General features: G+C 42.3%; 1 protein-coding gene across 1 annotated transcript in view; it reads left to right on the top strand.

Annotated features, from left to right (window-relative positions):
* Positions 1 to 25376, top strand: part of COL6A3 (collagen type VI alpha 3 chain) — a 103277-nt gene that overhangs the window by 57793 nt on the left and 20108 nt on the right. Inside the window, exons 18-41 of the mRNA XM_067548661.1 lie at positions 1163 to 1189; positions 1318 to 1362; positions 1457 to 1510; positions 2227 to 2289; positions 3232 to 3297; positions 4278 to 4331; positions 6301 to 6336; positions 8055 to 8117; positions 8521 to 8583; positions 9289 to 9351; positions 10125 to 10187; positions 11286 to 11336; positions 11883 to 11918; positions 12018 to 12080; positions 12363 to 12425; positions 15257 to 15289; positions 15383 to 15419; positions 15525 to 15536; positions 15733 to 16226; positions 17053 to 17152; positions 18022 to 18720; positions 20321 to 20423; positions 21824 to 22134; positions 24324 to 24587. Of these exons, the coding sequence (XP_067404762.1) occupies positions 1163 to 1189; positions 1318 to 1362; positions 1457 to 1510; positions 2227 to 2289; positions 3232 to 3297; positions 4278 to 4331; positions 6301 to 6336; positions 8055 to 8117; positions 8521 to 8583; positions 9289 to 9351; positions 10125 to 10187; positions 11286 to 11336; positions 11883 to 11918; positions 12018 to 12080; positions 12363 to 12425; positions 15257 to 15289; positions 15383 to 15419; positions 15525 to 15536; positions 15733 to 16226; positions 17053 to 17152; positions 18022 to 18720; positions 20321 to 20423; positions 21824 to 22134; positions 24324 to 24587 (2863 nt within the window). The remainder of the gene's footprint in view (positions 1 to 1162; positions 1190 to 1317; positions 1363 to 1456; positions 1511 to 2226; positions 2290 to 3231; positions 3298 to 4277; positions 4332 to 6300; positions 6337 to 8054; positions 8118 to 8520; positions 8584 to 9288; positions 9352 to 10124; positions 10188 to 11285; positions 11337 to 11882; positions 11919 to 12017; positions 12081 to 12362; positions 12426 to 15256; positions 15290 to 15382; positions 15420 to 15524; positions 15537 to 15732; positions 16227 to 17052; positions 17153 to 18021; positions 18721 to 20320; positions 20424 to 21823; positions 22135 to 24323; positions 24588 to 25376) is intronic.

The following is a 25376-nucleotide window of genomic DNA, read 5'->3' as shown; positions in this document are numbered from 1 at the left end:
TAGATTGTGCCTTTGTCTTACTCAGGCAAATAAGGTAATAAAGGGCAGTAAAAGCCTCATTCCAAAATCCCGGGTAGGCTAAGACCTACCCAGGTCTTGGGTCTAGTGCGGATTGCAGACCCCAGTCTACAGATACTCCTGGCGTTGATTGAGTGTGTAGGGGAGGGGTCAGAAAGTGGGTGGAGCCTTGGATCTCCCCCACCATCACTCCTGGCTGGGCAGGGGAGTGGCCTGGTGCAAGGGGGAACTCTGTCAAAGGCTGCAGCTAGAGAGGGTTGTAAAATTCCTTCAGCTAGCTACATGTTGCCCCTTACTTAGAGGCACTAACAGCTCAGTCTGTCCTTCAGGAATGGCTCAATCCACACTTGGAAGTGTTCCTTCAAAAACAGTTGTTTGAATCAATAGAACTGCTGGCTCCCAAAATAGATTTTTCCAAACTCTTCATGCTTATCTACTGACTTAGAGCAGTGGTTCTCAAAAGTATTTGACTGCGCCTCCCTTCCTTGTGTCTGTAGTACTTTATGCCCACCCACTCCTGCTACACAAGTGCATATACCGATATATATAGCAGCGGTGCTTCATTTGAATCAGTTTTGTCTTCGTTTTTTACTTGGTTTTTTTTTCTGTTGCGTTGAGCCAATGATTCATCATCATAAGAGCAAAAGCAAAACTGTGATTGTGGTCCGTGCTTATCATTAAGTGTGCACACTACTTCATGGTGAATGGATTAATGTTCAGGTAGCAACAGTTTTGTATAATGTGGTGCAAGCTTAGCTGAAATCTCAAAATGCACAGCGCCCTCTGAGGACCTGATCGGTCTGGAGGAATCAGCTTTGCTAATTATACATTGCTGGGGGTAAAATGTGCACAGTAAGTTTTCCCCCCAAATCTTCTCATGCCCTCCACCCAGAATACATTCCGTGCCCCCCCAGTGGGGCCCGCCCCCCCAGTTTGAGAACCTCTGACTTAGAGCACAGTTCAGCTCCCATTGATGTCAGCTGAACGACTATAGGGATGCATGTAACCTTGCCGCAGCCTCCCCTTCTCATTTTGAATGGTGGAGGTTTTGGACCCTAGTTGGTCTGCCCCATCTCTCCCCATTCGCAGACCTCAGTGGGAAGTCTCTCAGGGAGAGTAACTGTCTACTTTCTGTTATCTTTAGGGCTTCCGTGGATTCCCAGGAGAAAAGGTACGTGAATGTTTTACACATCCCACAACAATGACAGAGTGTGTGTGTGTGTGTGTGTGTGAAATATTTCCCCCCCTCTACCTATGTGTGCATTTAATCATTTGCACCATGCTTCTTTTATTCTGCAGGGTGAACTGGGAGAAATCGGCCTGGATGGCATAGATGGAGAAGAAGTAAGTAATCTTAATTAGCTTTCTCTTAATGAGCTGCCTTGGGTACTATTCCCTAAAACAGCAGAAATTCTGCTAACGCGTTTGTCTTTCACAGGGGGATAGAGGCCTTCCAGGCTCTTCTGGGGAGCGGGGAGACGCCGGCAGAAGGGTATGTATTATTATATTCGTTGCTCCAGAATGATTACACTCAATGACCCCAATCCTTGGCTAGGTTTGAGGGAAGACCGCACAACTTGGGAGGGGGTTGATTTAAGCCACTTTCCCACTCTTCTGCTCCTGGGCTGGTGGTGCAACAGTCTGGTCCCATGGTATAAGAGCAGCCTGAAGGCTGCTCTAAATTACATCAGCTCCCTGTATTCTCATGGGTTTGTTGTACCAGCTAGGGATTACTGGGGCAGAGGAATCCCTGGCCGCACCCCTTATCTCAGCAGGCAGTTGGAGACCATAGGAGCCATTATACCAGCTGTACAGCAGCAAGGGACCCTCCTACACTGGGGAGATCCTCCCAGGACCAGCAACAGCAGCAGCAGGACTCCTGGGTGTATTGCCGTGGATCAAAGCCATTATGCTCCCTTCTTATGAGCGGCTGAATACTTTTTAATTCATTAGGATTTGCACCATACCAATAGCAGTGGGCAAATCCAGAGCTGAAGTGACTCTCACCGGCAGCGCTCAGTTTTATTCCATGAGTGAAATTCCCCAGACTCAGTTTGGTTCTGCATTCTGCACATCACCCATATGGGGAATTTCGCCTGAGAGAGCAAAGTGGGATTGCTGTGGACTGGGGGAATCCCACTACCCCACGTATGCAGGTGCGTGAACCCTTTCTGCAGTGTTTCTAATTTTCTGCCTATCTCCTGAAAGGGCGACAAAGGAGCTAAAGGAGTCAGAGGAGAACGAGGTGACCGAGGACTTCGAGGTGACCCGGTAACTATACTTTAAACTTCGTAAGGATTTACTCCTGCTAGGCCCTGCACTACACCTTCGGCATGGATTAGTTCTTCTCTTCACCAGCATTCCTGTTGCACCCAAAACGCCAGCTGACTGGGGGCTAGGTCCCTGACATGCTTGAGTGCCTTGTAGCCCACTGAAGTCACCTGTGGAGGATCTGCCCCGGCTGTGTGAGGAATGTACAATGAGGCCCAAAGTAGGATCAGATTGAACAAGATCTCTCTGTGCAGCTCCCCCACTTCCAGAGTAGAGGCACATCTTAAATTGCCGTTGCCAAATATATGTCAGTAATATGCCTATTTCCAGATGCCTGCCAGAAGGTGACCCATTGAACATACCAAGGATAGCTGCTCAATGAGTGGTGCAAGTAAATGTTTTAGTTATACAGGTTGCCTCGTAATTAAATGTGAGAAACACTCCTGTTTTGAAACCCAAAGGTACGGTCTAAAAATCTGAGTCTAAGACACAATAAGCAAATCAGAGTGAAACATGAGCCAGGCTATATTATATGGCTAACGAGAAGAGTCGTCTAAATAGACACATACAGCTTTCCAGGCCCTAGACATACTGCGAAGATGGTAAAGTAGTTGCACTATCAAGGCTCTATTGTACTGAATCATACCTATTATGTAAGTTACTGTATAATAAGGAAAGCCCCAATACAGTTGCTGCCAGGGTGGGATCAACATGTGGCTAGCACCTGCCTCTTTATATTGACTTAAGTTAAACTCGCCATTTATTTGCTTATTGAAAACGTTGTTTCATTATATGAAATCCTTTCCCCTGACATAGTGTATACAATTTATTTTTAAAAATGAAACGTGGATGCTGAAGTACAGTGGAGTATTTTATAGCATATGATGTCTGCCTCAGTATCCCACTTACACAAGTGCTTTTCATTGCTTCTGCTGCTTTCAGGGCGAGGCAGGCATTGATAACACACAGCGAGGACCCAGAGGTTCAAAGGGTGAAATCGGACCAATGGTAAAGTATTGAGATTTTTTTTAAAGTGTGACAGAACAAATAAAGCAAGAAAAAAGGGCATTGCAAACAATGTTTAGATATAGGATAGCTGGTCAAAATTTTTCAGAGGGTGTATTTTTCCATTGGAAAATGGTATTTTGTTCAAATTGAAACTTTCTGTGGAACATGTCATTTTTAGTAAATTTGATTTAAAAAAAATTGAAATGAAGCCTTATTGGAGCAGAGTCTTGCAATTTCACGTTGATACTACTCTTCATTTAGAAATGTGTTACTTATTTTAGATTCTTATGCATTGGAATATAAATTAATAAAAATGAATTATAAGATAATATATATCATATACATTATAATTTATAATATCAATATTTTAAAACTCAAGAATGGAATGAAACATTCTGATTTTTATCCATATGGAATGCTTCAATTAACCTGAAATGATTTTTTTAAAATTGTGTTTAACAAGAAATTACAAAAAAATATTTAGAAATGTTGGAATTTCCTGCAGAATGGGAAATTCTGAGGTCGACTGACACTCAGGGCTGGTTTACACTTACTTGCGATTTGGCGGCAGTCGACGGGAGTTATGCAAACTGTGCAGAGTAGTTTGCGTAACTCACGTCGACTGCTCTGCTTCCCTTCTGCGCACTGTCTCTACTGCGCTGCGCTTCTTGAGGGAGTGGATTTACTCAGTTGACTTCCTGATCAATTGAGTGGGTCTAAACTGACCGCTCAATCGATCCAGAAAGATCAATCTGGCGGCGGCAAATTTGCCTCCGTCAGTATAAACACAGTCTAAGATGTGTATCAAGGGCCTGATCCAAAGCCCACTCAAGTCAATGGAAAGATTTTCCATCAACCTCATTGGACTTTGGATCAGTCACTAATATAGTTGGTATGAATGTTTAATTTTTGAAAGCTAAACTGTCTTTTGCTTGCTGATTAATCTCAGGACTCTCATCTCCATCTTTCATTTATTTTAGGGAGAACCTGGATCAGAGGGGCCGGTGGGTTCTGCTGGTGGAGTTGGAAATAATGTGAGTATCCTTAGTTATCCTGGTATTGTAGACACCTCCTCCTCCTCAAAGAAGTATCTGGTGCTATGAAAAGGATCTTTAAGGGTCAATTAAAAGTCCAATAGAGCCTAAATGAAAGACACTGGCCTATCAGTGAAATTAGTGCTGCTTAATCATGCTGTCTTTTCTGTCCTTTTTGAATCAAAACTCCCAGCCTTCCAACTCAATGGGAATTTTGCCTGAGGAAGGGCTGAGTAGAGATTTCAGGATTTAAACATACACTTTTTCATTTGTTTGGACGGGTCTTAGCCATAATATTTAAACAGTGCCGTTATTTTACAGAATTAGGCTTGCATTTTTATTGGATCCAAAACCACCATTCTGAACATCCCAAATTTTGGGCAAGCTGAATAGCCAAATTGCGGATTAGGCCTCTCTCAACTTTTTATAGTCAACCTGCAAAGAGATGTAAAATTTTACCTATCAGTTAGAACAAAAAATCATGACCTAATTTTGAAACAAAATCAACGTGACAAGCATCACTTGGGAGTGTCTTGGATCTACCGCATGTATGTCAGACTGAATGGTGTCACCACTGAGTGGAGATGAAGTGCAGAATATGCCATGCAGCCCCCAAAACGAAGGCCTGATTCTGCTCACGCTTACAGTCTAGATCAGATTTGGGACCTATACCAATGTAAAATCAATTTGAGAGCAGATTAAAATTAAATCTCTCACCATATTCACAGCTCCATCCTGCTCCCAATTTAGCATGACAGAACTGAAAGACAGTTATTGCTTTGGGATGATCGTATTAGCTAGTAATTTGCATAAGAGCACCTGGAATATTTGACATGGCTCATGTTAACACCAATCAATTCCTTTTTTAAATGGATGTCTTGGGTCACAGAATCAGCACAGTTCTCTGTAGACTGTGGGCTCTATTCTAATCACAATGCGCATTTGTGCCTCTCTTCAGAAAATTGCAACCGCTCTTTAGATGCTTTAGTGGAGTTTTCAAGATGCATGGGCATGCTTATCTGTATGTTTGATATCAAAACTGAACCTTGAAAGTGTAACTAAGGGGCACTCAGACTCATTTGATCTAGGGTCTGCTATAGTTCCCCAGGCCACCTGCTATGGTTAGGGTGACCAGATGTCTCAGTTTTGTAAATACAGTCCCAGTATTCGGGGCTTTGTCTTATATAGGAGTCTATTACTCCCCACCCCCTTCCTGATTTTTCACACTTGCTATCTGGTCGCCCTAGTATGTGTTCATCTTCAGTGTGTATTTTAGGTATTTTCTTTGCAGGTGAGACAGTTGGCAATATTTAGGGCCAGATCCTCAACTGTGGTAAATCCAGTTCATTTACACCAGCCAAGGATCTGTCCCCAAGAGATCTGGAAAATATGAGGAACCTTGTTCACAGAAAGAACTTTCTTCATTCTGTGCCTTACCTAGGGTGACCAGATAGCAAGTGTGAAAAATCAGGACACTTTTTTTTCTGGAGGTGCATGGGTATAATTGTGTATATAAGACAAAACCCCTAATATTGGGAGAGTCCAGATAATATCAGGATGTCTGGTCATCCTAGCCTTACCTCATATTTTCCTTACAACTCTAAGAAGGAATTAAAAGAAAACCTCAAGAGGAAAAGGTCTTGTTTTAATACTTTTCATAGCGTTTTACGGTCAGACTCTGATCTCTTGGGGGTATCTCTGTTGATGTCTCTGGAGTCACACCTGATTTACACAATGTGAAAAACAGCAGAATAGGCCCTTCATTTTTCAAGGGCAAAAAAAGACATCATTGCTATTTCAGTTGGCAAGACAGAGTCTGTTGGAGACTCTTTTCTCTGTTGCTCTGGGATGTTGCTTCTATGCTGCGTACATAAGCACATGGCTAAAGGAATCCGAAAAGGACAAGCTCTGAGTATTAGATTCAGTTGCTTTGCATTAATATGTTTTGTTGTGATTTATTGATTCACAGGGTGCTTTTGGAAGAAGGGGGCCCCCAGGACCCAAAGTAAGTGCTCAGAGTGTTGTGTGGTAACTATAAAACTTGGCAATGTATCACAGGCAGTTTCTTTGCGCTGCAGACCACGTAAGTGTTGCAGAGTTGATGCGTTCCAGACAGAGAGTTGCAAGTGACTTGCACAGTGCTGACAGCAGATTTGGATTTCGTTTCTCCTTTTCTTCCTCATCTCCTCCAAATTTACCTCCTTCCTCACATTTCTCAGCTTCCACCTGTCCTGTTGCTGTTGTGAAATTAGACTCTACTCTCTCTGTCTGCACAGTCATCAGTAATTCCTGTTCTTCGTGACACGACGAGTAGGGGCCAAGGAGCAATCACATATTAAATAGAGCAGGAAAGAAACCCGCAAGGTTTATTTACCCTCTGGTCATGAGTTCTGAAAGTAAAGTAAAGGAAAACACTGAGACAGTCGGAAGTGAAAGATTTGAGGAAAAGAAGAGCTGAGAATACTTGACAAAATTTCCTATGATTAGCTGCTTGAAGAGAAGAATGGAATTGATTTCAGCTCCAGGGTCTCGTCCCTGTTCGTGTTTGTTACTATTGTGAATACATTTGTTAGCAGGATAGAAACAAATTTTAAGTGAATATCTGGGAAAATAAAAGGTTGTATTTCTCAGCCTGAGTATTCATATAGGAAACCTGAATCTCACCATTACATTCAACCAACCATAAAACAGAAACAAGTTCAGGTGACACATGTATCCGATCATAGTTAAGTAACGGAGCTCAGATTTTACTATTTACTATTGAATACTCACAGGGGTCTTGATTCTGCAACTCTCTTCCTGGACGTTCTACTTTCCTGCTTCTCTGAATCCAGGCTGGGTACTTTTCGGTATTTTGCTTTTTTCAAAAGGAGGTTGACTACTTTTAATGGAGGAAAAAAATAAAGTGTTGGGAATCAGAAATATAGTGACCTGGGTTCCTGATCTCCAGTGTGTAATAAGAAGGCAGTGCAGTTAGTTATTTAGCACATGACCATGTTTATAGCAAATTCATGTCTTCATTGTTTGGGTCTGTACTGCCCCGTGTTGTGTCCTCCATCCTAGAAGGTGCTGAGCCCCTCCTGAGAAACAGAAAGTACTCTCAACTCCATTTGAAGTGAATGGGCATTCAGAGGGTTCAGATATTTCAATGATAACGTGACAACTATTTATCATAACTGGGGTAACTGGGTGACATTCTCTAGCCTGTGTAATATAGGAGGTCAGACCAGAGGCAATAATGGTCCCTTCTGGCCTTGGATCTATGAATCAATTGTCCTATTGTACCACGCTGTGCAAAGCAAGGAACCCCCTCCTGGAGTCCTTACCCCAATGCTTTCATTGCAAGGTTTACCGAAGTAAGGTCTGCAAGATATGCCTTTGCTTTTGCACATGCTTTACCGGCTCTAAAGGGTTCATTTTCATTGTGCCTGATTCCCATTTATACAAAGGCCTCTTTACATTGCCAGAGTGGTGTAAAGGGGCCTTAATATACACTGTGATCAGACCCATTGTTTTTCCTAAAGAAGAAGACAAGCTAACAAGAGCTGGAATGACCCTTCATCAGTGATTCTCAACTGTAACCTTGTGTTACAAGAGAAAAAAATTATAACTCCCCTCTCCTCCAGCCATGAATAGAGGGAGGGTGGTTGTGACTCACTGGACATTGTTTGTGAGTCCATACCTGTCCCTTCTAATCTCCATCATATTGTACTGTATTTTAAGGGTGCCAAAGGTTCGCCAGGTCAACAAGGAACCGCAGGAGAACAGGGAACAAGAGGACCACAGGTTAGTATGGTTCACAGGCCATTTCTGAAAAGAATAAAAATGTTTTTCTTTGCTACCTTTACCTTGCTACTGAGATATGCTTCACCTTGTATGGTTCCATGTAAACATCTTTGAGACCTTTTTTGTAACTATTTTTTAATATTACAGCCAGCTGATGCCGGATTTTGATCTGTGGATTGCACTACGGCTGACTAGGGGCCCAACTGCCCCGCTCCATGAGTCACTCATTAAATTCCTGGTGTGTTAGTCACATCATGAAACAGACAAACTGGTCCATTGGTTTTAAAATTCTCTCTTGGTCTTGTAGCTTTTCTTGTTCTCCCTTACAGTCTCATTTTAACAGTGTTATCTTCATCCTTTAATCTTTTATACCCAATATAGCATTTATTTTTTTCATATGCAGGGTCCCCCTGGTCAGCTTGGAGCTCCAGGTCTAAGAGGAGAGCAAGGCATTCCCGGCCCCAGGGTAAATCTTTCTGGTTTTTCTCATTCTGAGAGACAAGAAGCAGCTTACTGGGCTTGATTTAAGTGAAATCAATGAGAATCTTTCCATTGACTACAGTGGGATTTTGGAAGCCCATTATTTGCTTCTCTCCCCAGCCTCACATACCTTGCAAAAATAATTCTATTTGCATCTCATGGTAATATTCCCTGAACTACTGGTTTAAACATGAATACAAGTTTTAAATTTATCAGATCACATCCTGACCAGGTTCCAATCTTTTCTCAGGCAAACTCCTGGTAATAGGGAGATGGAGGCCCAGGCGGCCCAGTGGTTGGAGTATTTGGCTCCTGGCCTCCAGTTTATGGCCATGGTGACTCAGTCTTTAAGGCAGGAAGAGTTACTGAGGAATTAAAACTTATTTAGACTACAGACAGTGTAGATTGATATTAACCATGCCACTGACTCTATTTTTCCACTCAGTTCCCATTATAATCAGTGAGAGTTGGGCATCTGAACCGCTAAGCCACTTTGATGGATCTCAGTCTTAATAGCTAATAGGTGATTTCCACTGTCGGGTAAAATCTCTTCATTGTTTGTTGTGGCTGACACACACATACACATACACACCCGCACACATGTGCACGCATTATTAATAAACATCTAGTTTCAATTTACTGAGCTTTCTTGACATGCTGCCAAACTTCAGCTCTTTTCTTTCAATTGTAGGGCAGTGGTGGGGCTGTCGGTCCGCCTGGGGATCGGGGCAGGATCGGTCCCCTGGGACAAAAGGTACAGCCTGAAAAATACTGAGCACCAGTATCTAAAATAATCATGAGAAGCTGCTGAATATGAGGGATTTTTTTTTGGTTTTAAACATACCGGCAATTATCGTCTTCGAGCAAAATTGTCATTTATTATCTTCAAGAGTTCGTGTAGCATGGAACAAAGCAGGGTAAAGGCTAAGCCCTGGGTGCTTTCACTGAAATCCTATTTCATTGAACTAGAAGACACAGGTTTTGGGTTTTTTTTAAAATAAAAACAGCTTTGAAATGGTTTGAAACTTTGAATAATTGATTTCATAAATAATTTTCTGGGCCAGATCCTCAGCTGGTGTAAATTGGTGTAGCTTCATTGACTTTGCTGATTTACACCAGAAATTGGTCCAACCTTGTCTTTTTCTCATGAACCTTATCACTGTTATGCCCTCTTCGTATATAGCCATTGGGCCGCCTACTCTGCTGTTGTAACTTTGCTGAGTTGTTTGATCAGCAGAACATCTGGCCCTTTGGATTTTGGGCCTAATGGTTGGTATGCTCATAAAAGACAAACAGTGGAACTTATAGAGAAGCTGCCAAATCCTACAGTATCACATGGTTTACGTTTCTGAAATCACTGGATGAGGCAAAAGAATAAACAGTGCTACTGTTATAGCCTCACGTTTTTAGTTGTATTAAAGTGGCCATGCATTTCTGCTTGTAAGGGATCATTACAGATGGATTTGTAGAAAAGAACTAGTACATAATTGGAGAGATATGGGCTTAAAGGAATACTCCCTTTTTCAGGGTGAACCTGGTGATCCTGGAACGAAAGGACAGCGTGGAGTTCTTGGGCCACGAGGCGAGACGGTAAGCATTGTCACATCTTAGGGATGCTGGGCTAAACCCTCTTCTGGTATAAATGTGCAAAATTCCATCAAAGCAGAAAATTTAGTCTTATTGTCCTCTCTATGGTCCTCATATCTGATATGGTGACATGGAAAGAAGACATATACATCAGAGCTTTACTCTTGTGTGAACATTTTTTTTTAAATGACAATCACTCTCACAGTAGCTGTGGGGATACTATTAGGTGATTTTTTTTCTCATATTCTCTACTTCTTAATACCTAAGAATTCTTCACAATGAGAAAGAACGAGTGTATAGACCAGTGCAAGAAATGTTATCATCGCTATGGGTGAAATTTATCCTGTTGCACTTAAGTGATACCTAGGTTCTTTCTGGCCCATTGCACAGCGCCTAGATGGACACCCTCGTTAGCAGTCACCATAGTTCCTATGATTCTCAACTTACTACATACTGTGGTCCTCAAAATCAATTGTAAGAGTCATCTCATAGGACCTGCCCTTCCTTATACCATGTAGGATTGGCCCATATGAGGGACTATGGGTGATAGTCTAAAATAAGGAGGAACAAATACAAATGCTGAGCCTGCAAACATGCACACACATATGTGAAGTTTAGCACGGACATAAGTACTGGTGAGCTCGGGGAAGTCATGCCCAATCCTGTTCCCACACTGAGGCAGGGACAAAATTTCCATTGACTTTTTACTGAGTGCTGGATTGGTTCCTCTAGGAATAGAATAGCTATCCGCTGTACTGGTTCAGAGAGACTTCTGGTTTCTTCTGAGAAATGTAACAAACAAACAGGGTAAAATCCTGGCACCATTGAAGTCAACAGCTAAATTCCCATGGACTTCAACAGGGCCAGATTTCATCCAGAGTGCATATGCACCAAGCATGTTTTTCATTTTATCTCTTTGCTTTTTACTTCTCTCTAAAGTAACTAATTCTAAAAGCTCCTGTTTCAGAAGCCTCTTTCCATTGACTTCTATGGGTTTTGTCTCTGGATTAAATGTATTTTTGAGAAGCTTACATTGCACCAATAAGCCTATTGTACAGTACATGTGACACCTATTAATGCTTTCATCTTTACCGATTTTAGGGAGAAGATGGGCGAGATGGAGTCGGCAGGCCAGGAACTACAGGCAAAAAAGTAAGTGTATCCACAGTGTGTCTAACATTATGAAGGACTGTAAAAAACGACCCTTGGAGCTAACAAGGACCTCCATCCTACAATTGGATCCACACGCAAGGAGCCCTATGGGTGTCAAGTTGAAGTCAGTGGGGTTGCGCATAGGAACAAGGATCTATTCTAGTGCATCTGATTATTGAATCACAGCAAGATGCCTGGCAAGCCCCTCCTCTTTCATGTGTGTTGTGTGCCTGTTAGCTCCCCAGTGGAGCATGTCTTCATGCAGCCCATGTCTAGAAAGCCTCATGCATACTTATGGAACTTCAGAAATAACCGCACACGCTGTCATTTCAGTCTTGTTTGATATGAACAGTATAGTACCAAGCAGATTTTTAAACCAGCTGCCACTTATTCGCTCTTGATCATACAAATGTTCTGAGTCTGCAGCTTCATTCACTTTTCCCTTCACTGTTTCTTTTCTTTCTTACACTTGTTTCGGACCTGTCTTCAGAAGCAAGATTTTTTTTTTGAAACCCTAAATTAGAATAAACTTTTCTGTTATTACAGGGAGAAACAGGCTTCCCAGGATACCCAGGGCCAAAGGTACCGTTGAGCTTATGTACCTTTCCTTCATTTTCTTACAGCATAGCAAATTTCTGCTTTATACTGCCTACAACTACTTTTATGCTGTTCTCTAAACAGGGCACCTCTGGAGCGCGAGGTGGTGTTGGAGGTCCTGGCCCTAAAGGAAACAGAGGCCGCAGGGTAAGCTTTACCATGACACAATTTCTCATGCAGTCCTTTATGCAAGGTGGAGTGATGCAGTGCTGCTCAGATAGTCCATTCTGCCCATGGGGAGGGGACTTACACCGGTTGTATTTCAGAAACCTACTTTGCTGTTTCTGTGGGACTGTATGCTACAGTTAGCACTTATGTACCTCCAGCGATGGACTCAGCTTTCCTTGAAGAGCCTTGGGGACATTCTCCTAGTCTTGTGTTTAGCCATATAGAATGTGGAGCAGTGACCTTTACTCTACTGTTTTCTAGGGGAATTCAGGAGAACCTGGAGGACCAGGCCAGAATGGAGAGATCGGGCATCCAGGACCATCTGTAAGTGTGCATTGTATTTACAGGAGGTCTAGTAGGCTGGTTTCACTGTCCCCGGAGAACTTGCTAATTTCCCTTTCCATTAGTATTTAGCATGTGTGCCAACAATTCCCTATTTTCCCTCCATTTATCTTACAACAGGGCAAATTCATCCTCCATTATCTTGAACATGTTGCATGTTTCCTTTGGGAATAGTGAGGATAATGGGACCCTGATTTCATTGTGCTTGCTTTATAAATTTTTCGCTTGTTATCATCACTGGAAAATATTCAGACATGCTCTAGGTTCAGTGAGTGATGCAATAGAGACATCATGTTGAGTAGGATAGACTCTCCCTAAGGAAATGTGCCAAATAAAGGCCTTATCAAGAACTTTCTCAAATATTTGGTGCTTACTACCACATATAAGAAGTATGTTGTACATAGGGGTGAAATCTGGCCCTTTGCCCAACCTATGGGCTTGATGCAAGAAATATTGGGTAAAATCCTTTGGCCTGTGTTATGCAGAAGCTCAGACTAAATGATCATAATGGTCTCTTCTGGCCTTGAAACCTGTGCTGAAAATAAGGTGTCATTGTCAGGGCACTAATTAAATGGACTCTCTGTGTGTCCATTTCTGGCCACGGCTGGGATTAGAGAGGTAGTGGGAAATGTGTCTTTCTTCCTTCCTCTGCATGCAGAACATTTTGCTCCAATCACGAGACCTAAGACTGGGTCCTTCCTCTCCCCAAATATGGGGCCAGTAGTAAAGGGCTGATACACATGGAGAAGTTTGTCAATGCCCATTTCTTTGACAATCTGCTTTTAGTTGTTCCATGCGGGAAATGATCTTCTCAGCATTTGGTCAAATGGAAACCAGCCAAAAATAACAGCTAAATCCAACCCCCCCTAGTATCATAAGTACTTGGGAACTTCTCCCGCACCGCTCATGGAGATAGGTTGCCAAACCTGCTGTGGCGGGGAACCTGCGTGGGAGGTGGAGCTTGTGTGGCTGCTTGTTTTCAAAGTGACAGGAGGTCACCCATCTGCTAAATCTGCAGGGCTCCCCTGAGCCGCTCGGCACGGACCCGGGTTGTCCTTTTGTGAGTTTAAAGAACAAGTCTTCCACAGTTTGGCCAGGATTTTTTCCTAGCATCTACTGCTGGGAGGCCATTTCTTTCTGCTGTGGAAAAGAGATGAATCCAGAGGGTCTCAAGATGGCTGTGGGGCAGTTGTTTGGGTTGAGAATAATGCTGAGTTGTGTTGTCTTTCCTTACCCAACATGCCATTTTTCCTTCTGTGCAGGCTGCCTGCAACTGAGCAAGTCTTGTGCAACCTGGAATAGCAACTGTTCCACTGCACTGCCCAGTAACACTCACCAAAAGTGGTGTGCAAATTGCTTACTCCTGAGCATGCACATAGAGTAGTCTACATACCCAAGACTGGGCCCTAAAAAAATACATCCTGAGTTTCCAACACCCAGGAACCTAATATGTTGGGAGATATTCAGTTCCGTTGAATTAATTACATGCTATTTATACTGGCTGGGAATGCCTATTAGCCATGGTTTTACAGTCATTGAAATGCATTGCCCTGAATCAATTTTCTGGCAATTGTTGCAGTGAAGGACTGTCAAGCTGTGTAGCAAGCAGGGCCACCTGGTGCATCCCGCCATAACAACAACAATAATTCCTGGTGGAAAGGAGCCTGGAGCTCTTGGGGAAGAGGGTAGTTCAGCCTCTAGCACTTCTTCAGCCTGGGGCTGCCCTCCGGAGGCTGTGGAGCATATTATTAGTGAGGGGCAGGGAGGCTGGGTGGGGGTACTTCTTGTGGTTTCTCAGAGCTCTGTACAGCTCTTAGGTGCCCCTAACATCCACAGGTGATGGGGCTCCTTCTTCCAAAGCCCCTCAGTAACTGAGGATTCAAATCCGGGGTCTGTCAGTGTCATGCCCCCTCCCTGGCAACAAAGAGTGACGGGGATTGTGAAATAAAGTGAACCAGGGAAAGGATTCCTCCTCTTTTGTGGCCCTGACCTGAGGTAAAAATCCTCAGTGAGAGCAGCGGGTGGAGAAGCTAATACCCCCGCTGCCTCTCCACCACCTGGCTGGCGGTGTCAGAGATTCTGGTGTTACTGCCATGGGAGCCTGGGCTGCGTTGCCAAGAGTCCAATAGCCTCACCTCCTGGCTCCGAGATCCAAAGTGCTCACACCCTGCTCTGCTGCCCAGATCCCTGCCCATACCCTCCTCTTCGCCCTCTCTGCTATTTGGCTCAACTGCGGGGGGGCGGAGGAACATTTGGGTGGGATGGGGCCAGGCTCGAGTCAGCCCCGCACATTCCATTTTCAGTTTATGGAAATATGGTCACCCTACTTCTGACTGCCATAGCCCCAGCCTGCACACTCATTCCAGACAAGGCATTAGGTAAAGCTAACACTCATATGGGTGAAATTCACCAGCACGAAGTCTGTGTCACACTTAATTCCCACGTAAGCCTCATGCGGAGATCCTAAGGTATGTTCATCCTCTGCAAAGGGGTGAATTTCAGCACATGCTTAACAGTTATTGCTCATCTAAATCATTGGAGTAAGAGCCCTGCATGACTGTAATACAAGGGAACCTTGATTTTACTAACTCCTCGATTTCAAAGTTATTTGTAAAATAGGGATTCTACTGTACAACACTGGAAAGGACAAAAGGACAGAAAGAATAGATCTCTTCCTGGAGATGGAAATTAAAATATACAGACTTTTGTTCTTAGTTCTGCACGCTCAATGGCTGAATAACAATGTTAAGTGACCTCAGCATAACAATGTGTAAATATGTATTGTAATACAATCTTTTTTTATACTCTAACAGGGGCTTAAGGGTGACAAAGGAGAATCCAGAGATGTAAGTTGAATATTACTTCCATATTCTTCTAAAATATCTTTTGTTTGATGGCATGTTTACCTCTCTCTCTTATTCTTTTCCTCTTTTTTATAGCAATGTGCACTTGTCCGGAACATCAAAGATAAATGTCGTAAGTATCTCTGTATCTGCTATCACGTTTCTGTAGCTCACCTTGCACGCTGATTATGTTTTACAAACTGACCTAACTAAATCATTTTCTTTTTGTTATTCACAGCTTGCTGCTATGGTAAGTCACTTTCAATTGCTTAATTTCTGGTAGTAACTTCTATATTAGTATTTATTCAGGGTAAAATCCTCAGGTGATATAAAACCCTTCATTGACTTCAATGAAGATAAGTTGATTTATGCCAGCTGAGAATCTGGTCCTTGCTATTCAATAATAATATCTAATATTAATTATTTTAAACCCACATTTCCGGTAGGCCCCAAGGAATGCCCTGTGTACCCAACAGAACTGGCCTTTGCTATAGATACCTCCTCAGGTGTCAGTAATGATGTTTTCAACCGAATGAAGCAGACAGTGCTGAGAGTGGTTAACAACCTAACCATTGCTGAGAGCAACTGCCCCCGGGGTGCCCGTGTGGCCGTCGTGACCTACAACAGTGACGTCACCACGGAGATCCGTTTTGCTGATGCCCGGAAGAAATCCAATCTCTTGCAACAGCTGCAGGACCTCCAAATCATCCAGACCACAAAGCAGCGTAGCCTGGAAACCGCCATGTCCTTTATAGCCAGAAATACATACAAGCGTGCGCGCAGTGGCTTTCTGATGAGGAAGGTGGCGGTGTTCTTCAGCGGTGGCGTAACCAGAGCATCGTCACAACTCAACGATGCCGTGCTAAAGTTGTACGATGCTGGAGTCATACCGGTGTTCCTTACTAGCAGGGAAGATCGAGCTCTCATAAATGCATTGCAGGTTTGGATCATTCACTCCTACTCTTTCCTTTCTGTTCAATGGACTCCATCCAGCGACAAGGGAAGTCAATGGGCACGTTTTTATTGACGTATATAGGCATTGGATCAAGCCTTACACATGTTTAGTTCTGAGAAACATTGTCAGGGCGAACAGCAGACTCCATGCATGTTCCAAAATTCTTTCCCAATGCAATGCATGCATGCTGTAGAACGATAATATTTATTATTTTTATTTTGGTAGCTCCTAGAAGCTCTGGTCATGGACCCAAACCCTCATGTGTCAGGCACTGTACAAACACAGAACAAAAATATACTGGCGTGTATGAATATCATTTTGTGAATGAATTGGGTGAGGCCTAACACATAGAGAATAAGAAGTCTCTGTGCTGTATGTTGAAATACAGAGGAACAAATTTAATGAACTCTTTGCACTTAAACTTAGAGTAAGCGCCAAAGAATGCATTGTTATGCATTAGTATCCCAGTAGCACTTAAAAGCCCCAATGACCCATTGTGCTGGGTGCTATACAAAGACAAGAGACAGCCCCTGCTTTAAAAATCTTACAACCTAAACAGACAGTACAAAGGGGAAGGGGGGGATGGGAAAAAGGAAGTATCATATTATCATCCCCATTTTACCCATGGGGAGCTGAGGCAGGGAGAGATTAAATAACTTGTCCAAGGTCACCCAGGGAATGTATGGCAGATCAGGGAACTGACTCCAGCTCTCTAAAGCCCAAGGCCACTCCAACCTTAAGAAGTTTCTGTATGTAAAATTTAAAAATATTGTGTTATGAACTCTATGCTTTTTGCTTTTGTCTAAACCAGATGAATAACACTGACATGGGACGAGCTATTGTTCTTCCTCCTGGTGCGGCTCAGCTTAATCAAACCATTAGCAGACTATTGACATGTCACATTTGTTTGGGTAAGGCACTGGATTTCTCTTCTTTATTATTCTGTTTCGTTAGGGCCTTGTCTTACTTATGTGAGTAGCCCTATGACAGCCAATGGAAGTTCTTACGTGATGGAGACACAATCAGGAGTTGGCCTTTCTGCAGTAGAAGTTGGGATACGTTCACATTTATATTTTTTTGCTGAATTGTTATGTTTGAGAGAGAACATTCAGCAGAAAGTTCACATACTAGGCTAGCTGTTCAGCATGGTGGTTCTCTAGCTATTGAATTCTGCAGATCATGTCATAAGTTTATATTCCTTTCATGGGCCATTTCCCCTCCCAATGTCTCAATCCCCCGATTCAGAGTGCTCAAAATATTGCCTTCTGTAGTTGGCTAGAAAGAGCTTGCTGGACTACACAGTGTGAGATTCATTGATATGGTAGACGTATTCAACTAACTGAGGATGCGTTGGGATGAAATCCTCTATATATCATATAATCAACTGATTTCTGCTCAAACCTTGGTAGCATTTTATATTATGAGGGAATTAGACTGTAATAGCTATATAACACATATGCGCAGTAGATATGAATAAATACAATTTGATGTTATCAATACATAACTACATGATGTAATTAAGCAATATGATGATTGATTCAGTTTCATCTACTGGAACTAATGGCTAATTCATGCCAACAGTGTGGAATCATGCAAAACTATTTGATTTGCCTTTATAGCAAAACTACATTAATTCTTCAGGGATATTACACACCAAAGTATTCAATGGGAGACCACATCTGTGTCATTGTTTGATCTCATCAGAAAATAGTTGTAACCTATGTCAAGAAATGATCATCTTAAGGACTTGCAAGTGAAACAGGATGTATTTCTCTTTTAGATTCATGTGATCCTGATCCCATTTGTGGCTATACTTCTCAAAGGCCTTTCTTCAGAGACAGAAGGGCAGCCCCCACAGATGTAGACATTGACATGGCATTCCTCATGGATAGCTCTGAGACTACCACTCCTTTACAGTTCAGCGAGATGAAGAAGTATATTTCCTTCATAGTAAATCAATTGGAGATCAGCTCCAATCCAAAATCATCCCAGCACCACGCAAGAGTGGCAGTTCTCCAGCATGCTCCTTATGAATACCAAAGCAACTCAAATTCATTGCCAGTAAAAGTAGAGTTGTCCCTAACAGATTATGGGTCCAAAGACAAGATGGTGGATTTCATTCAAAGCCAAATGACCCAGCTATACGGCACGAGGGCCATGGGAAGTGCAATTAAATACACAATGGCACATGTTTTCGAAAGTGCACCAAACCCCAGGGATCTGAAAGTCATGGTTTTGATGATGACTGGAGAAGTTACAAAGCACGAGTTTGAGCACCTTGAAAGAGTTATCGTAGATGCCAAATGCAAAGGCTACTTCTTTGTTATACTTGGCATTGGCAAGAATGTGAACGTCAAGAATATCTACAGCTTGGCTAGTGAGCCAAATGACGTGTTCTTCAAATTAGTCGAGAAGCCGTCTGAGCTGCATGATGAGCCTTTACTGCGCTTTGGGAAATTGTTACCATCATTTATCAGCAGTAAGTATAACACTGCAGCACAGGAGTGGGGGAAGTGGATGAATAAAAATGTTAATATTATAGTGCAGCCTGGAGATGGAGACAGCATGAAAGTACAAAAAATTAGCAGCTGTTGGCACAGCTTATTTGTCTTATCTAATTTTAACTAGAGACGGGCTGAAAGCCCAAACCTCAGATCTGACCACCTAAGGATGTTAGGAAAGTTTGGCTCTGGAACTAATCAGGATGGCTGGCTCCTAGGTTCATAAATGAAAACTCTGGATCTAGGTAGTCCAGAGCTTTGGGGAAGTTTAGCTCTAGATATGAGTTTTGCAGCTTAGAGTCAGCCCTAATTATAATATTTTTAAAATCCTTTTATCTTGTAGATGCACAATTGTAGATGCACAAAAAGTGTGTTCTGTGCTGACTGCTTTCTGCAGTGCAATATCTTAATTCATACTAAATCTTTGGTGGCACAATGAACCACAGAGATTGCAGAAATCCTCAGGGATGTAGTTCCATGGTGCCTTATTTCTTGCCGTCCAATAGCACGCTGGAAACTCACGAAGCATGAGTTTCTTTATTCCAGCACAATGCCCTGGTGTTATTTGAACAGGTCAAACTAGGAATTACTGTTCTCTGAGCTTAATATTCAGGATCTTAGTGATCTAATTTATGCTAGCCAAAGATTCAGATCCTGACAGTTTTCTCAGCTCTTTGTCATTCAGAGGCAGTAAACTTGAGTTCCATGCAGCTTACTGTTTATGGTTCCTTTAGATGGTGCCTTGAAAACTAAATCTCTGTCTGCCTGTTAGCAAATATAAAGTTACTGGGCCAGATCTTCAGCTGGCAAAACTGGTTATAACTCTCCACTGACTTCAGTTTATGCAAGTTGAGGATTTGGCCCACTTAGAGGAGAATTGAGCCCTTTGCTGGGGCCACCAGCTCTTCTGTTAGTACATTAATTCTTCCAGGGTTCTTCACAATGCTGCCTTTCATACAATACACAATCTGCCTTCTGCAATACCAAGAGCAACCCATTGGGCTAACATAAAGCTTCAGTGTTGGGATTTTCCCCAGTCGAATCCACAGCTACCACCACCATCATACAGTTTTAGCATCTGCGAATAAAACATATGTTTAGAACTCTAAAGGAAGGGAGAAGGCCTGGATACTTTAAATTATTTTAAAAAATCAGGCATTCAATTGAGCCTTTATTATGGGAACACATGGGTTTTGTTTAAATGCAGCAGGGTTTAGACATTAACTAATATGCTCATCTATGTATTCTCATGATTTATCCTGAAATAAATCTAAAACTTACAATCACTGTGGAAATGCTGATGTCTTGAAACAATAAATACACTTTTTTAAGCAGCAGCTTAATTTTTTGTAGTGATCAAATGGAACTAGTACCAAATATGCTATAATAATACTGCTAACACAACATTCCAGTCTCAAACAGGTCTGCTGTCTTTTGTGGTCAAAGTGAGATCAATGTGGTTTAATTAGCATGAAATAATTATAATGCTGAGTTGATGAGTACTTAAAAAAAAAAAAAAAAAATTACCATTATTTAAAAAAAATCCAGCATTTCACATTGAGTTGTTTCTCTTTCTAGGTGAAAATTCTTTTTACCTGTCTCCAGACATAAGGAAACAATGCGATTGGTTCCAAGGTGATCAGTCAGCAAAGAGCTCTTCTAAGTTTGGCCAAAAATCATTGTAAGTATTAGATTTTCTGCAAGAGAATGGGTTTTGGAAGCAAAATCTTTGAGGGACAAGCGCTGTCTTCATATTCCTTGCAATAGTCAGTTAAACTGAATACCAGATCTTCCCACCTGTCATCTAAGCTTTCATGCAGCCTGTTGTCCTTAGTATTGTAGCAAAGGGGCAGCACGTCTATATCCTTAGATAATTTTGATCCTCTGTGTAGAGTATAAAACTATTTTCATTATTTGGACCAAGGTTTCCAAAAGTGATTGGTGGTTTTGGGTACTCAACTTGAGCCACTGTAAAAGGCCTTCATTTACAGAAACCAGTTGTTCAGCCCTATTTAAAGACCTTCTTAGGTAGCGTTTCCCACATTTTTGAAAGCTGAGCACCTGTTTCAGGAAAATGAAGCCAGTCACACTCTCCTTCAACCTGGTCATGTGTTGTTAAAAGCTGCCCCTTCTCAATTTATACATCTTCTGCTCCTGTCTTACAGCTAGTCCTTTGCACCCCCTTAGGGGGTGTGCCGCACACACGGCTTTAAAGGGTCTCAAGATGGACACTCCAAAATTAAGACACTCACTCTGACTAGCATCTTTGGAAATTCTTGGTCCTATATTTTAGTAAGCAGATTTTTTTTGATGCTAAGTTTACAAGTCATGTCAGGGGATCCAGTCCTCCGGGTTCTCTCTTCATCAGATCCCGGTAACTTGATGAGAGCAAGCAGGACTGAGCTTAGTACACCTACTTATTCATCTGTTAGCTGTCTATCTTTCGCTGACTTCACTTGTGTCATTGTAAACCACCACTAAAATGATTCTGCAATCATGGGTCGCTGTGTAGGGTAAGGGTTGGTGCCCATTCGCAGATCACAATCATGCCATGAAGCATGGTCTAGGTATACTTTGTCCTGCTTCAGCATGGGGGATGGGGTAGATGATTGCTGGAGGTCCCTTCCAGCCTTACATTGCTATGATTCTACATCTCTCAAGATGATTCAGCATGTGTGGTGATAGGCATGATACAAAAACCAGGACAGATATGTTTGAAAATGAGAGAAATGAATTTATTTTTCAAAGTTTATCATATTGGATCCCTATATTGCTACCTAATTAACTGCCTACTTACCAACAGAATTTGTAATGTGCTTGCCACTACTGTATTTTGGGGTAGTGGCAGGCAAGCTAGCTATTTGACAGAAATCTCCCAGCTTTTCATTTCTCTTTGGGCAGAGTCTACAGCTCATGAAAATGGATAGAAAGATTCCCATTGACTTTGGTGGACTGTAGACTAGTCCTTCTATCTCCAGAATTCTAGCTAACACTAATAAAGATGTTATTGCCTGGCACAGCTACACTTTATGATACTGCCAGGTATATTTTTCTAGGTAACAATTGTTTTTGTTTAACCAGATATGTTGCAAATAATGTGACTACAAGTGCACGTACAACTACATCTGCAAGCACGACTACAAGTGCACGTACAACTACAACTGCAAGCACAACTACAAGTGCACGTACAACTACAACCGCAAGCATGACTACAAGTGCACGTACAACTACAACCGCAAGCACGACTACAAGTGCACGTACAACTACAACCGCAAGCACGACTACAACTGCAAGCAAAAATACAACTACAACTGCAAGCAAAAATACAACTACAACTGCAAGCAAAAATACAACTCCCAGTGCACATGCCATTGCTACAGACAAACCTGCAGGTATATACAATATTCCCCATTCCTCCCATTTTTAGAAGCTGCTCTGTGATTTAGGATGTGAGCAGTAAAATTCAGTGCTCACTTTTTAATATATTGTGAAATAAAAAGTCAATGCTTTCTGTTTCAGTAAGGAACATATTCATTAAAGAGTGTCTAGGGCCAAATCCTCTACTGGTACATACTAGTATAATTCCATTGACTTCAATGGAGCTTTGCTGATTTACACCAGAGAGAGATCTGCCCGTCTAGCTTCTGTGCCTGGAAACTCCTACAAAGATTTTGTGGGATTGCGTGGCTGTGAATCAGACACTAGACAGAATTTATACTAAACCTGGCCTTAAATAAAAGATGTTTCTTCATTCAAATGCATTGTTGATTCCCAGTGGTTTTGATAGAATAAATATAGTAAACAACTTATCCACAGTCCAGCCCAGTACTACTGGGGCATAGGTGTAATGCCATTGGCTTCAGTGTCTTTAATAGCATTACACCTGAGCTGAATTTGGCCCATTGTGTATAGGATCATTTGACTTCTCAGTCAGATAAATGGAAATTTGTCACAGTTTGTGCAGACAGAACCAGTGCTGGCACTGTATATGGGAAAATAAAGCCTCTTATTTGAGCAATGCTATATGCTTTTGTCAGGCAGTTGCATAAGTCTTTACTTTTCAATGCGACAAGGAACAAAGCACATATGGGTCATGTACACTAAATGTTTGCAGAGAAACATGCTCTATGTAAATATATGATTACACTCTCATTAGGAGTCAGCTCTTTCATCAGCTTGCAGAGGATAAGCAGTTTCTGTAGAAGCCTCATGACTCACTGGAGTTTCCAGCCAGGATTTCTAAAGTTACTGAGTCCAAACCTTTGGTAGTGCAAACTGACCTCAGCAGAGGAATCCATTTCCATAGGTTTCTAATTATGGAATAATTCTCTCCTACCCTTTATAGATATAAACTGGCCATCAGGAAGTTTAGACTTCAAATTAGAAGAAGGTTTCTAACCATCAAGAAATGGTGTTCTGGAACAGCCTTCCAAGGGGAGCGGTGGGGGCAAGAAACCTAGCTGGATTCAAGACTGAGCTTGATAAGTTTATGGAGGGGATGGTATGATGGGACAGGCTAATTTAACAAATGACTGATCTTTGACTATTAGCGGTAAATATGCCCAATGGTCTGGGATGGGATGTTAAATGCTGTGGGTTCTGAGTTACTACAGAGAATTCTTTCTGGGTGTCTGGGTGGTGAATCTGGTCCACATGCTCAGGGTTTAGCTGATCGCCATATTTGGGGTCAGGAAGGAATTTTCCCCCAGATTGGCAAAGGCCCTGAGGGTTTTTTGCCTTCCTCCACAGCATGGGGCACGGGTCACTTGCTGGTGGATTCTCTGTACCTTGAAGTCTTTAAATCATTATTTGAGGACTTCAATAACCCAGTCTTAGGTTAGGGATCTATTACAGGAGTGGGTGGGTGAAGTTGTACAGAAAGTCAGACTAGATGATCATAATGGTCCCTTCTGACCTTATAGTTTATGAGTCAGAGTAAGCCCTCTCATTGCACATCCGTTTTGGTCTCCAGGGGCTCCTCAAACCATGCCCCTTTCTGAGCAGTCAACCATCGTGGTTGCACTATCCATCGATCTTTTCCGGTCTCATGATGGAGTGGGTTAGGATCAAGATTTCTTCCTTAATGAATAAACATGAGATACTTGAGAAACACTGACTAAAACTGTTTCCAAGTGTGAATTAAAGAGCATGGTTCGTTTTTTCTGGAGCAAATACAGTTCAACATTCAGTTCAAAACCATGGTACTATACAACACATGGTATTTAGACCAAGATTTCCAAAAGTGACCAGTGATTTTGGGCGTCTCAGTTTTTGGGCACCCAACTTGACACTCCTTGAAGGGTCCTGGAAGTGCAACGCATCCACCCTCTGAAACTCATCCATTTAATGTGTCTCAGGTTGAGCATCTATAAACAGAGGCACCCAAAATCACAAGTCACTTTTGAAAATATTGGCCTTACTATTCTATAATCTGTTATATATAGTGATAGTCAAAGCCTTGGTTAACTTTCCCACCCTCCTCCTCAGCAACTGCTAATTGGGACAGAATTCCTTATGCACCAGACCATCACTGCAGCTTTTCTCTTCGTAACCTCTTACTTTCGTTTGTGTTGAACAGCAGTTAAAGCAAAGAGTGAAATCCAGATCACTGACATCAGTGAGAACAGTGTTAAGCTACGCTGGGCGAACCCTGAGCCCCAAAACCCCTACTTCTTTGATATCACCATCACATCAGCACATGACCATTCTCTAATCCTGAAGCAAAACTTAACCAGCACTGAACGGGTCATCGGAGGCCTCAGAAGTGGGCAGAAATATCACGTAGTAATTACCGGTTACCACAAATCACAAGCCAAAGTAACCTACACGGGAACGTTCAGCACAAGTAAGTGTGCTTTCTGGGCATGTGGGATGAAATAAACATTTTTTTCCCCAGTGAAGGTGTTGAAAGCATTACATGGAAAAATCACGTAAACAACGGAGAGAAAATTGGTGGTAACGATGACGATTCATGCCCTGATAATGCTCAGTTTGTAACCTGTCAATACATCTTACTTCTCAGTGCAGCAGCCTGGTCTGGAGTGCAATGGCAATTAGAAATGGCTTGCAACAGCAAATACAAGTTGGCATTTCAACTCAGTTAAACTGATGATGATTTCAATGGAATTAGTCCCTTCCCCAAACAGGTCTTTGTTTCTTCCTGTGAGTGTGTGTAGCCGCTAGCACAATGGGGCGCTGATCTTTGAATCAGGCCTTCAGTATCAAAATAGTTCAGCCTCCCACTGTCTTAGTAAACCCTATTATACAGGTCCATTCAGAAGGGATTAAACAGCAGGTTGGTTCTCTGGAGACTCAAGTTCAAATTCACGTGTACGTAACTCATGAAAACACCAAACGCTTTGGGGCAGTTGGCACTCAGGATAAGCCCACGTTTTCTCTGAGGTGCGTTGGCAGAGTGGTGTGGGAATGTTTGCCCAGTGCCTGCGTAGCTCCTTGACCGGCTCACTCTAGTACCATTAGAGCCTCGTCCAACATCCGGTGAAGTCAGTTGGAGGTTTTCCACTGAGCTGGATCACGCTCGTATCGCTTATCTTTGTGAGCAATAAATTCACCCTTGAAAATGTCCAGAAAAGATGTTAGCCTGAAGAAGAGATGTCTGCCTGAACTGAATTAG

The sequence above is a fragment of the Emydura macquarii genome, unplaced genomic scaffold (genome assembly GCF_026122565.2).
Source record: "Emydura macquarii macquarii isolate MOO-44397 ecotype Brisbane River unplaced genomic scaffold, CSIRO-AGI_Emac_v2 contig_1253, whole genome shotgun sequence".
Lineage (NCBI taxonomy): Eukaryota > Metazoa > Chordata > Testudines > Chelidae > Emydura > Emydura macquarii.
Note: the sequence above shows the minus strand (reverse complement) of the source record. Positions and strands in the feature narration are given on the sequence as shown.